Genomic DNA, 22,565 nt, shown 5'->3' on the forward strand with positions numbered 1-22,565 from the left:
AGAGGGGAAACAGGAGAGGGTGAGGGCTACTGAGAGAGGGAAAGAGTGTAGTCTTATCTGAACGGAGCAGGGTCGGCCTGTGGAGAAGGCAGTACTCAGGGGAGAAAACTGTGCTTTCTCAATCTGTGAGTGTTAAGGCCCAACGCCCTTATGCTCCTCTTTTTTGAGCTTCAGGGGTGCATGCGGTTGTTTTATTTTGAAATGCTTGCACTGTCTGTCATTTAGAGAGCTCCAACAAGAAGGAAGGAATCTAACACGCACTCCCACACCGACTGAACAATGGATCTAGGATTTGAACTCTTTCAGTTCTCAGAAATAACATCCGTCACTTTTTATGTGTACAACTCTGTGTGCAACTCCAGAAACACCTTTGAGTGTGCTTCATCCCCCTCTTGTACTATTCATTGTGTTGAGACATCAAGGACACTGAATTCTTGAAGAGAGATTAGGGAGGCAGTGTGATGCAGCCAGGAGGAGGCGTGGTTGGACGGCACCTTGGACGACCCAGTTTGTTTCAAACATGCCAAACTCTTAACGTTCTCAGAGTTTAAGCTGCAGCATTTTTTTTTTTACTGTACTAAAGGCATTTGATGAGACCTGCACAGGCAGCAGGTGACAGGCAATTGTAGCACTTTCAAGCAATGAAACTCTCCAGGCTGAATCATAAGTACAAAAAAACGAGATACCGTGTTTCTATTTCTACTTCTACATTCGACTGTTAAAAAAAAATCAATTCCAAAACAGATTCTGGCTCAGTTTTCAACAAACTCGTGAACTTTTGTTCCTGCCTACTATGACAAATCGTTCTGAATTTTTTACTGTTCTGAGTCACACTGCTGGCTGGCTCGTTGTCTAGAGCAACAGTTACTGAGTTTAATGGGTACTGTAGTGTTTGGAGCTGTTCACTTCATCAAACTGAATGAAGAAATACGATAAGCTGAAAAATTCATTGCCTAAATTGTCCGGAAGAATCATGTGATTTTCTGTCGAAGCACACTGTCGTTATCATTTATAGAAAATGAGAATTTACAGTCAAGAAAACTTATTTCAGATTCAGATATTTTGTTCATTTTGTTATTCAACTTCCAGTTCATATTTTCGAAAAGTGGCTTATCCGTATCTGCAAAGTGAGATTTGTGGTTGAGTGTGTGTGCATACACCTACACAGCCTCGTTTGAGATCAAGTTTAATATTGTAGGTTTGTATGTAGACTGCTATCATAGGAAAAGGGAAAACAAACACACTGCCACCTCAGCTCGGAATATTAAAAATATTAAAGTAAAGAAGAAAATTCAGTGTTTCTGTTAGTTACAGTGGGCTGCCAGCTAGTGCCACAGCTATCCCTGGTCTCATGTCACCTCACATAACAACGATTCCACATCATTAGGTGGAGAGATTTAAAATTTGGGGGGAACTTTAAGTCCTGCTAAAAACAACTTAAAAGTTCTAGTAAAGTTGCATATTGCAACCAAACAAATACTGTCCCACACCTCACTCGCTCCTCCCAAGCATGTAGGAAAAACTTGGGCTGCGAAATTGACATGAAAAGCAAAAGGTCATATCTAGAGCCAGAGTTTGGTTTGTCTGCTCAGGGCTACTGTAGAAAAATGGCGGACTCCGTGGAAGAGGACCCACTCTGGGTGAATATAGAGGGTCCATTTTAAAGCAACGAAAAACACAATGAATCTTATTTTCAGCTGATTACACAGAAATGAAAACATACTAATGAATTTTATGTTCAATTCCTGCCAAAAGATCCTCCTAAATCCTGCACGCTGGACCATTACAAGAAGATTTTACTAACCAACATTTAAGTAAGGCAAGCACTTATTTCTTAACAAAGTGCAAAGACGGCTGTTCTATTACAATGAATGGCATGAGGCACTGAGCTGAATGTTAACCAAGGAAAGGACACAGCACGCATGCCCACATCTGTGCCCCCTTTGTACCAGCTTCTCAAGTACTATGAACAAAACTATAAAACAGGGGTTATTTGTGGTCATTTCTAGAGCTGAAACAGAAATGCAGTTTCATACCATAGTCCTCCAGCAGCTGTTTCTGTAGCTGTGGCAGGGTCAGCCTGTCCTGAGGAGAGCTGCTGCCGTCATCATCAAAACACACCTGGTTCAACTGCAAGGACAAAACATGGCACACATCGTGTGAAAATAATGGAAAGAAATACAACAACTTTCGTTCAAAGGAGGGCCGCTTTCCAAAAAGACAACATACTGAAGGCAGTAAATGACCCATGTGTGGTCAGCCAACAGAGAAGTTTTGGAACTAACTAAGCTTTTAATGACGATTGTTGACTGAGGACGGACCCGCTTGTGCACCCCACGTGCACACGCTGAAACGTCACAAAATAAACCAAAGAGAAAAACAAACTGAAGTTAGCTGTACCTTTAGCCAGAGGTAGTCTTCAGTCTTATCAGCCACCTCTCCGTGGTTATCACTGATGTCACATTTCCCGATCAGGCAGTAGACGGCTCTCTTGTAGGGGTCAGCGCTGTTCCTCAGCACTCTGCGGTAGTGGAGGCGAAGCTTGTTCTCTGAAGTCGGGGAAAGGCTGCAGCCCGGCAATCAAGAGGCAAAATAGATGAAAGGAGAGATTACAATACAGTTTGACCTTCTATTTTTAATTTTATTTATTTTTTTGATAGAGACAGCTGAAGAGTGACAGGAATGTGGGGAGAGAGAGATGGGAGAACGACATGCAGCAAAGGGTCGCAGGTCCGCTGCTGAGCCTTCGTACATGGGGCGAATGCTCTACCAACTGAACTAATCAACACCCCAGTTTGACCTTCTTTGACTTATTTCTGTATCTCAAATACACAAAGACAAGGAGCTCTTACCGTCTGTCAGGGCTGTTCATGTACTCCTGAAACCAGGTTTTGAAGTCTCCCAGCTGATGTTGCACTCTGTTCACAACTTGCATGGCTGCATTCAGATCCCCACAGCGCAGACAGTAGTAGATCACAGCCCACACTGGGTGGCCCTCTATCTCACCATCCTATTGCACACAGACAGTAAACACAGTGCTGGTGACTATAATGCCCTTACTTATTTCTTCATTATTATTTCTATATTTATTTTTCAGGATACATTTCAAACAAAGATTATATCCACACAGGCCGCCTTAGGCTGTGCATACACAATTTGTCCAATTACTGACCTCCATGGGGATTCAGCAGGAACATGAAAGCAACTAAACTTCGGTCCACCTTCACTGACTTTTAGCTGATCAGTCACCAGGGTATTAAAAACGATGTACACTGACACAGCGATCAGCCCATTGCTTAGAAAGATCTCATTGTTTTTGACCTTAAATGTTTTAAATAAACTCATCACGTACCAGTCCTTAGTTCTGAATATCAATGAGCTTATGAATGTAGCTTACAATATGGATATTTGACAGCCTTGGGCATTTTTACAGTCTGACATCCGGTTGCTTATGATTGTCGGGTTGATCAAAAACATTCACAAAAATTCTGAATTTTTGTTTTTCAAAATCTGTATGTGTGTAATACCTGCATGCCAGGAAGAGGCCCTGGTAGTTTAATGTTGAGGAAGCTGCGGACTAGTTGGTATGTTCCTGGCACTCCTCCTAGTTGGGCTTGATGGAGGTTCCCAAACACCGTCACCATGGTATAGTTCTTATAACTGGGAGATAGCAGATGCATAAATACATTATTGACATATATTCCATCATAATGGGGCAGTTCAGCTTAAATTTAGACTTGCGTGTATCCAATGCTAACGTAGATCCACTAAAAGCTTAATCTCATCAAAAAAACAAAAAAGGCAAACTACTGTACTTTAGAAAAACAAAAATAAGCACAGTCACCTGTTCTCAAGGAAGTTAAGCGCCTGACGTACGAAGGCCATTTGCATTTCAACAGAGGTGCGGCTTTTGAGAGTGTCTTTGGCTGGAACCAACAACACATCCGTCATCTGTTTCACCATCAGCCACATGTCCGATACATTCTAGTGGGAAGAGAGAGAGTGACAGCCACTGCTACATAAAGACGATACAATGAAAACTAAATGTATGATAGCAGCTGGAGAAAAACTTATTGCTGTATTTTTTTGCAGAGGAAAAAAATAATTAAGGACGATGTTCTTACCTTGTCATCCAAGCTTTCTGCTACAGAAGCACATAAATCTCCCAGATTAGGCTGAATGTGACCATTTACTATCTTCTCGTTGAAAATGTAAATCTAAAAGGAGGAGGAGGTGACAAGATTAGAGAAGGTCAAAAATTTTAAAAAAGTGACAGTTGATTGTTAAATGTATAATTTTCAGGTTTAATTTCTACATTTGCAAGTTGAAAATTTAAATCTGCCTACAATTCCATCCCCGGCTTCAAAAGAGAAAGCAAACACTATGACCATCGAGTGAAGTGGTTCACGACGAAAAACAAGAAAAAAAGAATCAAAATGTTCAAAAGGTCGTCAAAGAGGATGACAAAAACTAGACAAATCACGCCGCATGCAATGTGTCGACACATGGTCCGAGGGATAGCCACATTTAAAATACTGCGTCACGTAGCAGGTTGGAGACAAACAGAGAGCGAGAAGGTCGGACAGGAACATGAGGGATATGCAGAGACCGAGTGAGAGAATTACCCGGTCTCTCAGAGTCGCCCCTCTTTACCACCCAATCAATCAATATCTTTGATCTGCCACTTCCTGCCTTGCTTTGACCTCATTCTAACTGAATGATCAGACAGAGTGCATTACAAACAAACAGCAAAGGAGTTTACGCATGCGTTCAACTCATTTCAACTTTAGATTTAAGTATCCACAACAATTGTTTTACTGTAATTTCTAATGTTGTTACAGCTGACTGGTAAATCAGAGGGCAATAGCTCATCACAGACATAGCAGTTTATATGTCCGCCGATAAGTAACGAGAACATGCAGCACAGATATGTTTGGGGTAATTTATTAACTTGTCACTGTTACACAGTTTGTCTGTCAAGTGTAAAATGTTATACTCTGCCCCCATCTTTAAAATTCTTTATAATACAGATTTAAAAGGATTTGTTTAAACATGTTAATTTTATGTTTAAATGTGAAAAATACTGTGGCAGAATAGAAAAAAGACACTGTACAAAGATGAAAGTTATTTTGTAAATAAAAATGAATTATCTAGAGTTTCGATCTACATCGAAATGAGGCTGTTGGCAACCCACCTGTCGTCCATAGGCCACTTCCACGCTGTCCAACGCACTTCTTCCAGGAGCGGTCACTTCACTCACAAAGCTGGGCTACAATGAACAGAGAGGTAACAGATTAATAAAGACAGAGTAATTAATTTACTGCACGTGGAAATTCAGCAAGAAACAAAAAGCTTGCCATGAATGCTGGGATAGGCTCCCATAGGATGACACACAAGATGAAAGTCATTAACTCAGGGACGATAAAAATAGTACCAATGAATCTCAGATGATACAGTTATTCTGGTTAATTTAGATGGACAGCTATGAGTACACAGTATCAATAAATCCCCTTGAGAGACCTTGAGACTTATTTTTAAATTTAAAGAGATTTTTTGACTAAATAATTGGAAAAGAAATGATGGCTCAATGATTTAAAAACTATAATATGAATATATCAACCTTTCCTGCACAGTCCACAACTAGACACTAAACTGAGGTCACTTTTATTTAATAAATCCTTTATGTTTAAGACACACTGAGATGTAAAGTGAGACTGATTTAAGTAAGTTAAAAGCTCTCTAATCTCTTTAATTGTAAAATATCAAAAAGGTTGAGCGCAGACTAACTCTGGAGGTGAAACCTGTAATCGCTCAAAACATTAAGAAGGCCAAAATTAGACATTAAAAAGCCACAGTGGTGCATCTTATTTTGGAAAATTTCATTGATTTTCTATGACAGATCTTGTCTGTGGAGAGCTACACTAAAAATGAGCTTTCCCATTCAGTAAACATGTTATCTAATGTGTCTGCCAGAGAGAGTTTTCTTTAGCCATGTCCCCTTGTTAAGTATCCTGTGTTAAGTATCCTGTACCTCTACATCTTGACTGAAGTCCAGTGCGTCCTCTCCTGCTCCGAGTAGCGTGTGCAACACTCTCTGCTTAACCTGCTCCCACTGAACCAGCATGGACTCACGGTGGTACTCTTCGGCCAACAGGAATGTCTGAAACACATGAAAATGGGAAATAGGCATCCAGTCATACTCATCGTTATGATATCCTTACATTTTGCATGTTTGTGTATAACATGCGAATGAATCATGTAGGTACGAGGTAGATAGTATTTTAATTCTATATAATTGTATACTTCATTTATAAAAGGTTTTAGCAGCCAGACAACCTAGGGGATACATGTGCAACACACAGAAACATAGATGTACATTGTGTAAATTGGGCTTACCTATGACACACACACACTTACACCAGATTTAGCAACAGACCCCGTCAGGATTGTACTACTCCCTCAGGGTGCAGTGCAGTCTATTTTAACTCTCCATAGAGACTTAAAGTGAGATAATGGGAACGTGAGATAATTGAATCTTCCCATCTCCAGCTCAGGGAGATACAAATGTAGACTAAAGGCAGAACTAGACCCACCATTTACTGGGTTAACTTGGTCACTGCCAGGATATGCTTTTTTTTTATTTTTTTTTATTTTATAAATACATTTAAGGGAGTCTTATTAACAGTGTTTGAATGTTAAATTATCGGACAAAGTATTGTTTCTGTAACTATCAAGTATCTCTATCGGAGCCTGACACTTTCAGAATTGGCCGTGGTAAAAGGGCTTTAAATTTTAAAAGATATATTCATGTCAATTGGTGATTGTAGGACTGGACAACTCAGACTAAATCTGTCATCTGAAAAATAAATAAATAAAAACAAAAGGTACAGCAGCCAGATAGAAATCTACAAGAACATTTCTAACACCCCGCTTTCTTTCTAATCTTCAGTGCATTTGAGTTTTTTTTGCACATAAGTCCCTTTTTCCTCTCAGGGAGCAGAAAGAGATAATGGGAACGGCAGCTAATTAAACGCAGGGCCTATTAGCGCTGCACATCAGGGAAGCCATTTCAAAAGCATTCCCTAAAGGTTCACACCAGAAGGACTTTTAGATCACAGCAAGTAGAAATTACTAAAAAATAGTTTTTTAAGTGTTCCTTTATTGTGAAACGTTCATATGCATTACAGTGCTGAAACCTCTGATCTGATTTTGGAAAACTAAATATGAGGCAAACAAAGAACCACTCCCGTGTGTGATTGGAATCTAATGACTGCATCTTGTCTTTTAAAACAGAATAAAAAAAATAATACAGCCGTGCAGGTTTTGTAGTCCTGTCTGAATCTGGAGGTGCCTTTGAACTGGTTTCACACACTATAGGATTCAGAATCTGTCACTCATCTGTAGCTCTTCTTCAACCTGAGAAGCAATCAGACACTGGGCAGATACTGACCCTGCGGCGAGACTCCTCGATGGCTGACAGGAGGGCGTTGTCCCTCTCGTTCTTCAAAAAGCCCTGTGGACGAGGTAGAAACAGAGGATGAGAATGAGACTGGTGACAAACAAACAGAGAGCGATAGAGAGAGAGAGAGAGGTATATAGAGAGAGGAACAGGAGATATTAGCTCGAACGCTGAGAACAAAATGAAGCAGAGATAAACTGGATGCACACAGTTGTAGGGGGACAGATTTAGCAGGTGCACCGTCGTGCTCTACGGGAGATAGGACTTGCACTGGCAGAATTAGTCAAACTTATGGTCGCTGGTATACACAGGCGTATAGGCAGGCCAGAGAAGTGTCCGTGCTTTTCACACGCCATTTTGCTCTGAGACAGCAGTCAGCATTAGCCTCCATTTTGGTGTCATCTCAAGATGGCTGCCCCTGCATACATACACCCCACCGTCTTCTGGCTCTTTTCAATGAAAATGATAATTATTCCCTCCCTACCCGACCGCTGATAAAAACTACTTATCTTACACACAAGATCTGAGCTATCAAGTGAGTGAGTGGTACTTATGTAACAACTGGAGTGTGCAGGAGAGAACACGACAGCACTCCTCAAGAAGGAAACTCGGTGAACGGGGACATGGATATGAGACAGACATCTTGAGAAAACACCAAAATGGCGGCTATGCTGTATGCACTTTGTTCCTGTCCTCTTAAAGCAAACACGAGAGTAGGTCACCGGCACCTTCAAAATATCAAAAAAAACACAAGATGACCTAAAAAATTTGAAACAAACTGATTGATTAATCGTTTTTTTTTTCTGCCACTGATCATCAAGATGTCAAATATAACGGCAACAGCTATCTTAATTTAGCAGAGACGCAGTTAATTTCTCAATGACTGATTTAGTTTCATCTAAAGGACGGGTAATAATGATTATCAAATAATGATTATTATCAAATCCACAAATTGTGAAAGGTGTAACCACAAAATAGTTTGTCTGTTATTTATTATCTAAATTATCATTATCTTACAATAATGTTATAGTGAAATAATATTTCAGAACCAAATATAAAAGTTAAGAATTGTGCCACACAGACAACATAAAATCTTATTTTCCCCCCGGCCTACAAAAAACAAATAAAATTATATTTAGTTTTAAAACTTTTAATTATGTAATGAGAGTTAAATAATAAAAAAAAAACAGGAGGGCAATAAAAATTCATGGAACAGGTTGGTTTGTATTGTCAGGTGAAGATGTCATTAGCAAAAGTTGCAAAATTGAGAAAGTAACACACAGAAAATTCCCCTGTCTATGATAACTTGTTTTTGCTTGTATTATAACGTTTAGCCTATAGTTTTTTTTTTTTTTTAATTCGCTTTGTTGACATAAAGGTCAATATAGCAGCTGAATGAACTGCTGTGTGCAAATTTATATTCCTGAGACGTAAATGAAAATACTACTGCTCCTTATAATGCAAGAAATGCTGAAGACACGCTGCAGAGTTTACATAACCACAGTCCGTCTACCTCTGACATGACATAAGTTGCTTCTGCTGTAAAATAATATTATTTTAATTCATTGGTGACATTTTTGCACTGTGTGCCTTTGCCTTTGAAATATGTTGGATCATTTTAGCTTTAATAATGAGCACCTGGTGAGAGATCATTCTGCTCTACAGGCATGTGGGTGCTCTTGGCTTGCGTCCTCCTTCTACCCCTCCTCTCTCATCACTCCTCTCTTCTGTCCTTATCCCCCCACCTGCTCGTTGCTCTGCCTGCTTCAGTCTCATTTTCTCCCCCTCCCTTTCTGTTCGAGCTCTTCACCTTTGTCTGTCATTGCATTCGTCTGTCCCGACAAATGAGAAAAAATTGGAAGCACAAAAGGTTCACTGTGAGAATGAATAACTTCTTGAAACAATGTCAGGAGCAACACACAACTGATAATTACTGCATTAAAAACTAAACCTTCAACAATGCCCCAAAAAAGTGTAACAACAATATATGATCTGGCAGGGCAAATTAACCTGGCCTTAATGAAAAATGTGTATGAATGGTAATATTAATGTTAATAAAACTAAGAGCTAATATTAAAGTGGATCACCAACTGAAGCTGGTGAAATAATCAAAGCTTGTTGAGATGCTGAGCTAAAAAACCCTGGTGAGAAAAAAACATCTCGGCAAACTTTGAATTGCAATTTGATGTGTTTAGTTCAAACCAAACTGCTACTGCAGTAACATGACTGGTGAACAGACTATTAAGCTAACATGTGTCATATAAAGTGAGGAGTGGAGCTGAAGTGGTGGCTAGATTTACAGGGTCTTATTTCTTGTGAACAGACAAGCCAGCCTGCAATGTATTTTCAATACTGGCTTGATAAAGAGGTCTATCGTTACAGCTACACGACCACAGATGAAGACGTGCTATCTGACAAGAAGTCAAAGTGCAGTAGTTTAGATGTGACACACACAGAAGGAAATCCAACCAACTCTGATCTCCTACTGTGGAAAATAGGACAGGGGGGTATTGTGTTGTCGCAGGTGTGTGGCTTTACATAGAAAATAACTAATTTGATCTCGTCTCTCTCATGTCCAGGAGCAGCAAGTGCAGTTACATTCATGTTATATAGTATTTTCTTGTTGAAGTATAGAAAGTAAACCATGATACAGGAGAAAGTCTCCATCTTGCTCCATCATAGTGGACAGCAGTTTGCTACAGCTCTAAATGGGTCAATAATGTGCCTTAAAATTTAGGAAAGAAGTAATTATTTAGGTCACAAAGTAGCACCGAATGAGTGGGGTGAAGATTCAGTTTTTATGTAGTGTAGTGTCCTCCTAACACAATTTTAGTTTCTTTAGAAACTGCTGACATCACGGCAGAAATCAAACGTGTCTTCGAGAAGTCACACGGCACATTATTTGGCTAAAACTAAAAGGCCCGACTTGGTATTGTAAAAATATATAATACTATTAGCTATTTGAATCAAGTAAGTAGGGAACCATGTTCCCAGTCCCCCTTTTCATCCATTCGTCGTACCCTTGGTTTCCCCCCCGCCTGCTCCCTCCCTCCTTCTTTCTCTACCTCACTTTTTTTTCCCCAGGAGAGGCTGAGAATAGGTCTATATTTAACCACTCTAACCAGAGGAGAGCTCAGGTCAATGCTCACTGGAGAGCTGCACTGGAAAAAGGAAAAAAAGAAAAGAATAGTAGTAACAGAGGCTTATGAGATATATCTACTACAATAGAACAGCAGACTGTATTAGTCATTGGTGATGATTGTTCTTCCAGTAAATTGGAGAAGGAGAAATAAGATGTCTTTTCCAGAAACACGATGCACAAGGATGGGGGGTGCGGGGGTTCTTCTAAAGCAATGGGGCCACTGGATAACTCTGCTGGGCTGTTGCCTCAGCATTTTTTGCTTTGACTGAAGTACAAAAGATTTTTCATTGCTGTCATTTTGTTGCCTGTTGCCAGCTGCACTTGTACTGCCAACGACTTTGCCTATACAACATTTTTTGTGCCAAATGTGAATTGACAACTTAGCCAACAGCTGTGGCCAAAATTCCCATTTGTCTGCGATTCAAACACTCTTCACTTTTTAAAGAAATACTCTGTTTGACTCAGAATTAACAAGGACCTCTTTGTGGACAGGGAATCTCATTATATTAGGTATTACCTTAAAAAAAAAGAAAAACAGAATAAGATCGTAATTATTTTTTTTTTTTTGACACTTTCATACTTTGGATAGCCCCCTCCTCATAAGGGATCATGTGTTTGATGAAGAATGAGTAAATCGTTAATTATGAATTTCTTTAATCATAGTTTTAATCATGAAAAGGCTCAAACATTGTTTCTGTGTGATTCTGATTTGCACTAAAACAGGTTGCCGTATTATTTAGTCTGAGGCACACATCAAATTAACGACGCTTCAGTTCCTTGCTTCATTCTCAAATGGTATGAAAAAAAACATAAAATAGAGAAAACGTGTCATTTTAAAACAGCCGTGCTGACACACTGAGACTATAGGAGCCATTTTAGCAGAAGGCAAATGCACGCTTATGACTTTCAGCGATCAATTCAGTGCTGGGCAATAGGTGTATCTAAAAATGTATGTTTTCCGTTGCCCCACCCCTGTATTGTGTATCCTCAGAGATCTGCAACCCACTGAACACCCACAGCCTGCTGGCCAGACAGCCCAGAAGCTTCTACAGGAACATAGCCACAGAAAAGAACTGAATAATTATGGATAAATCAGGAAATACTCTGTTACTATTAGAGACAAACAGGAGATGCACTGAGAAATAAAACTTGGTGAAGAAGGTAGAACTGAGGGCTGCCTACGACTGGAAATTTAACTGATGAAAGTTTGTCTAATTTCTGAGATAAGATTTCTACAGATAATATAAAACATTAATGGCCATCTGACTGCGTCTCTAAAAATACACTTAACTGTAAGTCGAGGGGAAAACACAACTGTATTTCAGGAAATCACATAAAACTGATCATTTAAAATGAAATGTATATGGTGAGTGTGCATTTGTCTTCAATACGCATGTTAACATGTACTCGCGTGTTCAATCTCTGTGCCGGCTCACGTAGGCCCTCATTTTATTAGTCTTGGTCAAGATAGTCAGACTGTCTGCGTCTGAATGCAACCTTACAGTATGTTCGGGGAAATCAGCAAGTCTGATTTTTCAGTCTCTCTTTTTCACTTCATGCAAATTACGCACTATGAGATATGGTGTAGAGATACATCAGGACAGAGTCAAAGAGCGGCTAAAGGGGCTCTCTGTGCCAGTCATCGCTGATGTAAGAGTGGGAGGCTTTCTGTCCTCATTTGCCATGACACAATGAACCGACCAGTGCCTCTGTGTGTGTGTGTGTGTGTGTGTGTGTGTGTGTGTGCGCCTGTGTGTGTGTGCGTGTAAGAAACCCCACCCTTCACGCCTTCACTTCCTGTGTAGCAAAATTATACAGGTAAAGTACCATAGCATAAATACACATTTATGTGAATATATATTGAGACAGTGATGTTCACCTCCAATCATTATCATTTTATACAATCGTCATCATCATCATCATCATCATCATCGTCATCATCATCATCGTCATCATCACCTACATGGGTGCTGTACAGCCACAGACAACATAGCAAACCAGAAAAGAGATGTAGAAAGAGAGTGGTGACCAAAAAGTGTGACAGACAAAGCACATGCCTGTCTGTGAGTGAGTGAGTGGGTGTGTGTGTGTGTGCGTGTAAGTCCAAGTGTATAGGCAATACTCACTCATGCTGAGCGCCTGACTGCCTGCCTGGCAGACAGACTGACAGATGAAAAGACAGGATGAGACAAGAAAAGAGTCAAAAATTAGTTTTTTGTTGCTTTGTATGTGCACAGGTATCTGGTCTTTGACAGCCCACGAGACCTGAATCGGCCCCTCCGCCTCTCCATCCTTCTGTTTCGCTGTGCCAGGGCAGTGGCAGTGGCCGCCATGCTGGGGCGTGTTCCCTGTGCCCTTTTCGAGCCGGCATGGCGGTCTCCTTGCAGCCTTTCCCCGTTCAAAAGCAGGCCAGTGACTCTTGTGCGTGAGCCGGAGTGCCGAGTGGAAGTGCCACATCAAGACTCATCGGAGGTGGTTTTTATTGTCGGAGGGTCGTACCAACTGAGCGCTCAGACACAGGGGGGATCCACAAGAAGGAACTATGGATTCATATAGAATATCAGTTCCTACTATCAGCTGACAACCCCTCCCTCAGCCTTCATCCTTGCTCGCTCTCTCTCTCCCTGCTTCACTTTATCCCAGCATCTCTGGCAGCCCTCCGCCTCCTCCCTCCCTCAGTCCCACTCATTTTCTTCCTTTTTTTTATCCATCTATGCATCCTTCCTTTCTTCCTTTCTTCCCCTCCCTCTCTCATCCCTCCCTCAGCTCAATGCAATTATAGTAATGGATTTTTCCCCCCTCGGTTGATGGCTTCCGACATCCTGTCTTGAAATGAGGCTAATCATGCTCTTAAGGGTCATGTTTAGTTAATGAAGGGTTTTGGAGGCACATGTGGGAAGAGGAGGGGGGAGGAGGAGGTGGGCATTCCTATATGCAGGCTGACTATCACAGCACACACAGAGCAGGCGTGTTAATACAAACACCTCCACTTGTACTGGCACATGCGTTATAGCCGCAGTTGTATGTGCAGGCCAGCACGGACAGGATGAAAATGCGTGCGCCCACGTGCAGCCGAAATCTACACTAGACACGCACGCTCATTCATAAGCACAGAGAGAAACGCGGTATGCATACGCCAGCAATCGATCTCGACTGACACAAATACAGGCATGCAAACACAGCACATGGACACACACACACATATCCTGTGAAGCTACTGTATGTCAGTAGTATTCGTCTATCTCAGCAGATGCTCTGGGCTTTAGCTGACTGCATCCGCTGAACGCATGCCATCACTGCTGAGGGATGTGTGTGTGTGTATGTAAGGAGTTGGGGATGAGAAAGGGAGGGAGAGAAAAGATGTAAATGGGATGAAAAAAGGGGAAAAAAATGAGCGGAAAGAAGGTAAAGTGAAAAAGAAAAGAGGAGTGAGTTGCAAGGCCAGCTGAAAGAGAGTGATGTGAGGAAAAAGAGAGAAAGAGCTCTGGCACAGAAAGATAGTGAAAAGTGAGACGAGGACACAGAGGAAAAAAAAAATTATTGCAGCCGGTCGCCATTTTTCTACCAGCACTGCTCTCCCCCTTCCACTTCTACAGTTTCATTCTGTCCATTTTTTTCCATTTGATTGCTATCTACTTTCCCTGATCCCCCACCTTCTCTATTTTTCTGTTCGTCATCCTCTTTTGTTTACCATCGCATACGTTATTTTATGACACAGAAAAGGACTAACCCTGAAGTGCTAGATAAAAAGTGAGTCATCCATGACAATTACCAACACACGCAACATACGGTTCAAATGTAAAACTGGCAGAGCAGATAACAAGGATTTAATTTTAAAGATGTATACTACGTGACGTCAGCTCAGATCAGCTCAGATGCAGAGATGCGTTGGTAGCATTAGGGTTGGGTGTTAAGAAAATTGTTGGAATTGGAAACAAAATTCTGTGGGCAAACTTGGATCAGATCCAAATGATACCAAACCCTACATGAAATACTGCACAAATAACAGTCACGATGTGGAGAAACCATATCAGAATATGAAGACATATGACTAGTTGTCAATTCATGTGGACTACTTTTTACTAATTGTTAAAACATAATTCTGTACACAAACATTTTGGCTGGTCATAGGTGCGGCAGTAGCTTAGTTAGCTTAGCTTTGCTTGGGAACCAACAGTAGCCAGTTCAAGTTTTAAGTACAGTGTGTGGACGGGCAGCTGAAGAAGCGCTCTTAAACAAGGCACCAAACCCCCAACTGCTCATGACCCCACCCTACGAGGCAGGTCCAGTACTAATACTGACATGTCTCCATACATTAATGCATGTCTTCAAATATACAAGGTGTGACAACAATGAAACGTGCTTTTTTTTTATCATAATGTAATGATAATTGACATTTTCTAAGATGTTACTGAAGGAACTGTGTTTCAGTGTCATAGATATTACTCATATCCTTCCGCTACATTTGTGCAGAAAAATCTAAGTATCTGATAAAAGGGTGAGACAAATGTATTCTCATTTTAACTATGCACTAAAAGAAACAGAACGAAAGTTAACAAAGCAAATCCATCGTTAAAACTGAAGAAGTTAGTCTAGAAACATGGTCTGCATATAGCAAGCGACTCCCACATCGATGAAGCCCTGGATCTGGGACTCTGGGTCTATATGGCCTTCTATAGTGAGGTCCTCACTAATTGGTGTTCAGCCATACATACAGACATATCATTCACACACCACTTCCCTCAGTGTGAGCGTGAGTGTGAGTGTGTGAGTGTGTGTGTGTGTTTTACACTGTGCCCTGCATTAATCTCCAGTAGTCCCACAATGTCATAACCTTGCACCATTTACTGGAAAATCCAAACATAAAAACATATTTTGTATCATTTGAATGATCTTAGGCATCACTACATATGTCTCATAAACCTAGAAATCTGTGATTCTCTCCTCAGACAAACCCTGGAGCTGCTACATACTGATGTCAAGTCATTCTGTAGTCCAGTTAAACTGGGTACACACAGACACATATGGAGCTCAGGGAAAAGCAGCAACTTCCCTGAACCAGGACAGAGGAAGAGAGACAGAACGAAAAAGGACAGCTGTACCAAAGACAGCATACAGATCCCTGTTGAACTGTTACAAAGCACATCTCTGTAATTATTATTAATATCAACTGTTGGAACAAACACCACAAGTTAATAACATGTTAGCATACACAACAAGGAGTCTCAGGGTGGACAAACACAGGTCACTGTTGAGGCAACAGAATCATGTTTTTTGTCTTTCTTCAGTCCATTCACTCTTCTTCCTTGTGCCACCTACATTGCAATGCAACCCGGCTGCTGACAGTTCAGTCGGTGAGTTTTAGGTGTGTTAAACTAGAGGCTTATGTAGCCTCGGCTGAGATGAGGAGCGTGCCACAGAGGTCTGTTAAGCTTACTTTCTAACTCTTCTAGTCTTTTGCTTCAGAATTACAAACTGTAAGATCAGATCCTGTGAAGAAAAGCGTGAACTGAAACAACTCCTTTGGCAAAAATTGTGTTTTCCAGCCTAGTGGCCCAAATATCTGACACTAGGCACCTGTACTGCTGCATCTTTGAAATACAAGGACAACCGGAAAAGTTTTTATCTGGTTACCTTCCAAGTAGCACTTATCAGTATAATACAGTATGTGAGATATCTGACATTTAACTCCTAGACCAATGCCTTTAGAGTACAATGAATCTTGCAACGTATAAGGCAGAGTACATGTGTTCAAAATACTGTAACGTTGCTTGTTCTTAGTGAAAGTGATGCTGTTGCCTTTTATCCTACACATAGTATGTCAATCCTGTATTTGGCTGTTGTCTTATAATATCTCAGAACCAATTAACCTCTTTTCTGCTCAGTGTACTTGGTAATGTAAAGTGAATGCAACTCTCCCAGCAGGATGCTAAATGCAGATCTGTAGGAGGGGAGAAAAGTGGGTTACATTTCATGCTCTGTGTTGTTCAGAACTTTGCTCGCTTTCCTTTCAGTAGTCTTACGTTGTTTTGTTATTTCTTGCTGACTGAGCGTCCTGTGTCTGATTAATTTTTCTGGCTCTTTGTCAAGCCATTTATGTTAAGAGTCACAATTAGTCATCCATTTGTTTATGATCTCATGTTTTTGATTAAAGAAAGAAAAGTGCCAGCTGCCAGCTTATTTGATGACTACTCACCTCTGTTTTGGCAGCTACACAGAGTGACTGGAAAAGTAAAAACCTATGCTCTGTATTACTGTACAAGTACTACCCGTGAAACCTTTTTTTTTTATTACTTGGTGACACTATGCAAGAGAGATGTTGATTTGATTGCATTCTCGGTGTAGTTTGTGGTATTGCAAGTCATTTAAATAGTGTGGTTCTTCTATAAATGTATATTAAAATATTATAAACATCTTTCAGTATAATCCAGCACAAATAACAGAATCGCAACATTCTGACACAGGCAAAGGTTCAAAATATTGTCAACAAATAGCTCATTTCACCACTGAAAGGCAGACATAATGGAGATACTGGAAGTTCTGTTAAAGCCGCATTATTTATTTAGTCTATGACCCTGATTTCCTCTAAACAATGTAAAGTCTGCAATCAGTTCTTCAAGCAATGCGATTTCTTTAAAGAATCATTCACATACAATATGTGAGAAAATGAATGCCAATGCAATAATTCCTTCCTCGGTTGACTTGCCTGTTATCCTCATCTCCTTTCTGGAATTTGCTAGTTCAAATGGAGCTGTGTTTTTTTTTTTTTGTGTGACACAGCAGAGGAATTATTTTGAAATGAAACTTTGTAATGCGCTGTCCTCTTAGAAACCAATAATCGAAAAAGAGCAAGAGCAGAGTGTGTGTGTGTGTGTGTGAGAGAGAGAGAAGCTAAGTGCTCTTCCAGTCAGTCAGTCAAGCCCCGGCCAGGCTGGCATATATCCGGCTGACCAAGAACAATGAAAGACAGACATAAGTTAATGTAAAATAATGGAAGGTGGAAAGCCAATATAGAAAAGGAAAAGGAAGGAGTGAGACATGGAGTTTAAATTGTGTCACAGCCATTATCCTATCCTGTGAGGATCGAAGGATAGAAGGTGTATGCTGTACAGATTGTGAAGGCCCGTGGGGCAAATTTGTGATATTGGGCTGTATATACAAAACTGACTTGACTTCACTTGGCCGAACAGGCCACAGAAACAGATGAGCTCAGACAAATGCAGCAACTTCTCTGAACCAGAGGAAGAGAGGCGGTACGTGGAGGAGGAGAGAGCAAAAAAACAAAATGTCTATCAAGTCAAAGGTAAAGATGGGATACAGATCATTATTATTTCAAATTGGAGCATTGTAAAGGACTGCACGGTGTTAATAATATAAAGACCACAATCCTTAATCCATTTCAGTAATGCTATAGGAAACATGTGCGATAAATGCTATTACCGCAGTAGCACTCATGCGATACAGCTCTGTGATGTGTGTGTGGCAGAGACGTGAGTACGTTTGTGAGTAAGGTGAATCGCTAGCACGTCTTTATTTCATTTAGTGTAGCTTATCGTGTGATTTAAAGTCCTGTCCAGGCTGTGTAGAGGCCATACATCCAACAACAATTCCCACAACTCTTTTGAAAAGGCTGCCACATTGGCACAGGAAAGCTGCATCTTTGATGGTAATGTTACAGATATTTTATATATGTTATGTGCAAAATAAAAAACCTTGACCTAAGAGCACTGCATTATATTATTACAGCGGACTAAGATGATGACTTTCTGTTAGGGTTGAAGTTAAATTAGAGCTTTTTCCTTTTGAATACTCAACATATAAGAAGCCTCCTAAATTTGAACTCTTGTAACCAGTGATAAGACAGACATATCTGAGGTGTTTTTGTTTGTTTATTTGTGTTGCTATTGCTTTTATTTTTGTAGTTGTTTTTGTGAAAAAAATATGAAAATCATCTAGTATTGTAAAAAGGTATCAGAGCAGGTAAGTAGAGCATTGCACTTTTATAACATTGTCAGACTCACAATGGACAGTTTTGCTGTTGTTTTTTTTAACCCCTTAAAATCAATGCAGCACAAATCTTCTCAAAACGTAGTCTCTACATTACACAGGGCGGCAGTAGCTCAGGACGTGGGGGCTTGGCTTGCGAACCCGAGGGTGGCCAGTTCAAGTCCAGAATGGACCAAAGTATGGAGGGTGGACTGGTAGCCACCCTTTATGTGTTTGTATTTCGGGCCTATGTATGTAAAAACCGGAGTGAAAAAAAAGAAGTTCCCTCAAGATCAATAAAGTATAGGCTTTGTAATTACAAATTTATACACAGGGCATACTTTACACCCGAGAGACTGAGTCACATTAAAACAGATCTATTCCTTCCATACCTCCAGTGTAAATTAAAAATGGGCACGCTCGTAGATATGGTATGGTCTTGCCCTAAGCTTAGACAGCGGTGGGCTAAAGTTGAGAATATTCTTGAAAAGGTGCTGTCGCAGGATATTTCTTTAACATCTGTGATTATATTATATCGTGGAGGACTTGACCGATCTAAGGCTTCCCTCTCAAAGGATAAAAGGTTTTGTGAGCTTAGCCATTACAGCTGCCAAAAGACGAATTACAACTAAGTGGACTCATGAAGATCCTTCCGTCATTTCCATTTTATGTTTTAAATGGAAGACTGGAAGTTGTACTATCTCTTGTCATGGCACCGGTATGGTTGTATTTTAGTGTCATTTTTGTTGGAAAATGAATCAACAATAAAGTTTCTATTCTATGCTACCCACAATGCAACTCGTCCACTGATAGTTTGGTTGATGTATGTTATGCCAGTGGCAGCTGGACTTATGGCCTAGTAAGTCATACCTGTATGTCAGTGTCTTTGACCGGCTCCAGGGGCTCAAAAGTGGTGGCAGCACTTAGACTTTCCAACCGCTGAGAAATGTGGAAGATGTCTAAACCTCTGGAACCAAGGAGGATTGACCTGAGAGCAAAACAGAAAGATGTTAAGAACAAATGAATGAATGAATGAAGGAATACAATGGAAGGACTGACAATTACGACCACTAGAGAGCACCAGAGGCTTTGCTACTATTAGAGTAGAATCCACTGGTCAAAGATAAAAGATCAAAGTCGGCTTCAGACAAATTGCAGGCTCCATATTAAGGCATTTATCAGGGAATTAAACAAAATATAAAATAAATGTCATCTTCATTTTACATATTTCTTAACATAAGAAGCCTCTTTTAATGATGTATGGTTGCATTTTACATTTTATCATCAATTTGGCCATAAATTGAATTAAGCATTACAGTATCCATGTTTGCTTTAAGATTCTAAATATTATCTGTTAAATATCAATATCAAAAGGTGCTCTTTGATCAAAGAAAAATAATTTTAAACATGTAACTATATGTTATTATCAGAAGAAAGGGGCACATCAAAGTGTCAGGTGAGGAGTATCTAAAATCACAGACATCCATTTATCTTGCAGAAGTAAATGGATTTGTGTCACAGTCTATATAAAGCAATATACAGGATCACATGGGCATACACTGACTGTGTGTGTCATGGCACATAATCCTTACGCTTTGACGTCGGCAGCATCTTGCGTGGTGCGGGTCAGGGTGCGGGATCGAAGCCTCTCCCCCGCCTGCTGGATCTCCTGGAGGTTCCTCTCAACATGCGGCAGCTCAGAGACCGCTTCTGTCTCGGCAGCCAGCTGCTCCGCCTGCTGCAGCAGCTCCCCGAAGCCCTCTGCATCCATACCTCTACACAGAGAGAGGAAGAGTGTTTGCATTACATCACACAGCTGGTCTGTCAAAAGTTGGACAGTGACGGCAGTTTTCCTTTCTTGTTGTGAGTTCTAGCTCTTTCTGATTTAACGTGAAACAATAATTGTGGGGGCAAGCTTTCAATTTGAGGGCAAACCTAACCCAAACTTTAGGGGACCACAAGTAAACAGATTAAGTTGATTCTAGTAGATTTAATTACTCCATTTAAAAAAAACTACATTTAAGCCAAAACCATATTACTGTGCTCAGAATCAGAAATACTTTATTAATCCCCACAGGGAAACTGTTTTTGTTACAGCAGCTCCCTAACGGTAAGTGAGATAGTAAGTGAGAGCAAGAAAACAAAACTTTAACAATATACACCTATACAATATCCTATTTTAACACTATATACACACACATGTATAAATAACAGTTAAATAAAAACAGTAACAGTGAACTATGCAATATGTAAGTTTAAAACCTCATAAAGACTTTAGTCTTTGAGGGACTGTAGAGAGAACACTGATTGTATAAAGTGCAGTATGTTCAGCATGAAGAAGGTTACCATGGATACTATGTGCCAAAGCAGGCACACTATGTATTTATATTAAACACAGAGAACCACAGAAGTAGTGTTAGGGTTTAAAACTCTTTATATGAAGTCTATACGACTTGGCCACTGGCACAAACTCTCACATTAAAAGTACTTTGTCTAGTGCTCATGCCATTTAAACTGTGAACAGACTGCACATAGGGGATGGTTAAATGACGCACAGGTAGCACGTTACCTTCTGACAGCTGACGTAAACAGAGGGGTGCCTGCAGCGCGCGCATGGGCTGCTGTGGGATGTGTGTCAAATTAGCTTAGCCTTAGCGCAGTGCTAACTCTCAGGCTAGCTAGTTCAGACTACTTGAACACATTAACAGCACACACTGTGAGCGGCAATATGAGTTGCGCCGAGGGTAAATTAAATATCAAAGAGGTCAAGCTAAGTTTTTACTCCCGGCCTGGCTTTGTTGGTCAGCTACACTCGCTGGAAAATGAATGGCGCTCAACAGCCGTTAGCCACTTCGCCTGCTAACGGCTAAAGTTCCATCGCATGCTCGAGCTCGAGTTAGTCAACTGAAAACTCATATTGGATATTTAAATTAATTCACTGTTACAGGCAGACGAGCTTCATACCTGCTGTGCGGGACAGATCAAAGCCTGGTCCTGTCTGCGTACTGTTCCCCGGGTCGGTGTGTTTACAGAGATTTATTCAGTTTCCCTCAGTCTAACTCAACATGCAGTTCAGTATATGATTTGCCCCGGCACTTCTGGAGGCGATGCTGATTGGATGATCCCCGGCTCGTGCCCGGTGACGTCGCACTTGTTCGTCTTCTTCAACACGTGACAAACTCTATTCCGCCATCAGCTGGACGGGAGGACAACGTGTCTTCTTCTTCTTCTTTTTGCTCACATCTCCTTTTCTTTGCAGTGCCCAGCTGGATTTTTCCCTTTGGCAAAGTATATTAAGTCAAGACAGCTGTCAACACTGTAGGACATGTATGTAGGACATACAGAGGATTGATAGTTTCGTTCGGGAAAACGAGCAATACACATAAAAATATAAAATATATATAATTGTTAAACATATTAAAGCATATAAACAGTTTAAATGTGGATTTAAAAAGCAATTGAATGTACAAAAAGTCTATTGTTTGAGTTGCTGTGACCGATTTTTAATCATCTCACATTTACTGTGTGTTACCACTGTGTAGGGTTTAGCTGCATCTGGTGGTGTAATTGCTGCATTGCAATCTCCTCACACCACCCTCACCTTCCTAGTGTAAAGAAGAAACATCATTTTAAAGGCCCTGACTGGAGTCAGTATTTAGTTTGTCTGTTCTGAGTTACTGTAGAAACACAGTGTTTCAACATGGGTCGTTCCCACTATAGATGTAAAAGGATGTTTTTAAATAATAAAAACAAAATGATTCTTGTTTTGAAGTGATTATACATGCATGAAAACATCGTTATGAATATTTTATTTCATGCCTGCCTTATTCTGAAAATCTTTACACCTTTAATTACAAGGTGTCTTCCTGTTATCACATTTTCCCAGTAGTCACTATTTGGTTCTTTGCCTCCAAAATATACTTCCCCCCTCTGATTTTGAAAGTTTAATATTAATTTCCACATGTTCTTTCCTAACTG

General features: G+C 40.4%; 2 protein-coding genes across 3 annotated transcripts in view; one reads left to right on the forward strand and one right to left on the reverse strand.

Moving 5' to 3' along the window:
* The window catches only part of LOC104938434 (low choriolytic enzyme), a 27,600-nt gene extending 15,068 nt beyond the window's left edge, over positions 1–12,532 (forward strand). Inside the window, exon 10 of the transcript XR_003461350.1 lies at positions 12,509–12,532. The gene's annotated coding sequence lies outside the window, so the exon portion shown is untranslated. The remainder of the gene's footprint in view (positions 1–12,508) is intronic.
* The window catches only part of nup93 (nucleoporin 93), a 27,116-nt gene extending 5,404 nt beyond the window's left edge, over positions 1–21,712 (reverse strand). The window contains exons 1-12 of one of the 2 annotated variants that reach the window (XM_027272940.1): positions 21,552–21,712; positions 20,180–20,362; positions 19,458–19,575; positions 7,451–7,513; positions 6,032–6,160; positions 5,195–5,269; positions 4,125–4,217; positions 3,845–3,984; positions 3,528–3,660; positions 2,853–3,010; positions 2,401–2,566; positions 2,037–2,130 (exon numbers count right to left, since the gene is read on the reverse strand). In XM_027272940.1, coding sequence (XP_027128741.1) covers positions 2,037–2,130; positions 2,401–2,566; positions 2,853–3,010; positions 3,528–3,660; positions 3,845–3,984; positions 4,125–4,217; positions 5,195–5,269; positions 6,032–6,160; positions 7,451–7,513; positions 19,458–19,575; positions 20,180–20,358 — 1,348 coding nt within the window. In that variant the 5' untranslated portion in view covers positions 20,359–20,362; positions 21,552–21,712. Of the gene's footprint in view, positions 1–2,036; positions 2,131–2,400; positions 2,567–2,852; positions 3,011–3,527; positions 3,661–3,844; positions 3,985–4,124; positions 4,218–5,194; positions 5,270–6,031; positions 6,161–7,450; positions 7,514–19,457; positions 19,576–20,179; positions 20,363–21,156; positions 21,373–21,551 lie in introns of those variants that run through there. The other variant, XM_027272941.1, reaches the window with a different exon arrangement.
* Between the last annotated feature and the right edge of the window lie 853 nt (positions 21,713–22,565).

The sequence above is a fragment of the Larimichthys crocea genome, chromosome XXI (assembly GCF_000972845.2).
Source record: "Larimichthys crocea isolate SSNF chromosome XXI, L_crocea_2.0, whole genome shotgun sequence".
Classification (NCBI taxonomy): Eukaryota; Metazoa; Chordata; class Actinopteri; family Sciaenidae; genus Larimichthys; species Larimichthys crocea.